This window comes from Galeopterus variegatus, unplaced genomic scaffold, assembly GCF_000696425.1.
Source record: "Galeopterus variegatus unplaced genomic scaffold, G_variegatus-3.0.2 Scaffold11696, whole genome shotgun sequence".
Lineage (NCBI taxonomy): Eukaryota > Metazoa > Chordata > Mammalia > Dermoptera > Cynocephalidae > Galeopterus > Galeopterus variegatus.
Window position 1 is genome coordinate 14,522 of NW_007737807.1, and position 1,410 is coordinate 15,931.

General features: G+C 50.4%; 1 protein-coding gene across 1 annotated transcript in view; it reads left to right on the forward strand.

Moving 5' to 3' along the window:
- The first annotated feature begins 375 nt into the window (after positions 1–375).
- LOC103610749 (E3 ubiquitin-protein ligase XIAP-like) overlaps positions 376–1,410 on the forward strand; it is a 2,217-nt gene continuing 1,182 nt past the window's right edge. The window contains exon 1 of the mRNA XM_008594850.1: positions 376–1,409. Within this exon, the coding sequence (XP_008593072.1) occupies positions 376–1,409 (1,034 nt within the window). The remainder of the gene's footprint in view (position 1,410) is intronic.

Below are 1,410 nucleotides of genomic sequence, written 5' to 3' on the forward strand. Positions count from 1 at the left end.
CAGGGCGGGAGGCTGACCTCGCGGGCGGGTGCGGGAAGGAGACTGCCTGAGCCCGAGTCGCGGCCAGGCGGGGACACTGATGGACCACGCCGGTGTCCCTTTGAGGTCCTGACGTGGACACACTTCGGGTTTCCCGACTCAAGGCTCCTCCGGGGATGGGCCGGCTGGTGGAAGCGAGTGAGGGAGGCCAAGGGTCTTGGGCTTCTGTTTCCCGCCGCTGGCCAGGGGCCCCGCTGCAGAGCGGAGCTGGCATTTCCAGACGGGGCTCGAGCCGCCCCTCCCCCGGGACCCTCCCTGGGGACGAGCTGATCGCCGTGGACCGTTGGGGCCGCTCATCCAGGGCAAAAAGGTGGAAAATCCTATTTTCAAGAGAAGATGACTTTTAACAGTTTTGAAGGATCTAAACCTTGTGTACCTACAGACATCAATAAGGATGAGGAATTTGTAGAAGAGTTCGATAGATTAAAAACGTTTGCTAACTTTCCGCGACGTGGCCCTGTTTCAGCATCAGCGCTGGCAGGAGCGGGTTTTCTCTATACTGGTGAAGGCGACACTGTGCGGTGCTTTAGTTGTCATGCCACAGTCGACAGGTGGCAGTATGGAGACTCAGCACTTGGAAGACACAGGAAAGTATCCCCAAACTGTAGATTTATCCACAGCTTTTATTTTGAAAATAGTGCCACACAACCTACAAATCCTGATGTCCAAAATGGTCAGAACAAAGTTGAAAACTATCTGGGAAACAGAAGTCGTTTTGCTTTCGACAGGCCATCTGGGATTCATGGAGACTATCTTTTGAGAACTGGACAGGTTGTAGATACAGCAGACACCATATACCCGAGGAATCCTGCCATGTGCAGTGGAGCAGCTAGACTGACATCGTTTCAGAACTGGCCAGACGATGCCCACCTAACCCCGAGGGAGTTAGCTAGTGCTGGGCTCTCCTACACAGGTACTGATGATCCAGTGCAGTGCTTTTGTTGCGATGGAAAACTGAAAAACTGGGAAGCCTGTGATCGTGTCTGGTCAGAACACAGGCAACACTTTCCTAATTGCTCCTTTGTTTTGGGCCAGAACATAAATATTCGAAGTGAATTTGATATGGTGAGTTCTGATAGAAATTTCCCGAATTCAACAAATCTTCCAAGAAATCCAGCCATGGCAGATTATGAAGCACGGATCGTTACTTTTGGGACATGGAAGTACTCAGTTAACAAGGAGCAGCTTGCAAAAGCTGGATTTTATGCTTTAAGTGAAGGGGATAAAGTCAAGTGCTTTCACTGTGGAGGAGGGCTAACTGATTGGAAGCCCAGAGAAGACCCCTGGGAACAACATGCTAAGTGGTATCCAGGGTGTAAATATCTGTTAGAAGAGAAGGGACAAGAATATGTAAACAATATTCATTTAACC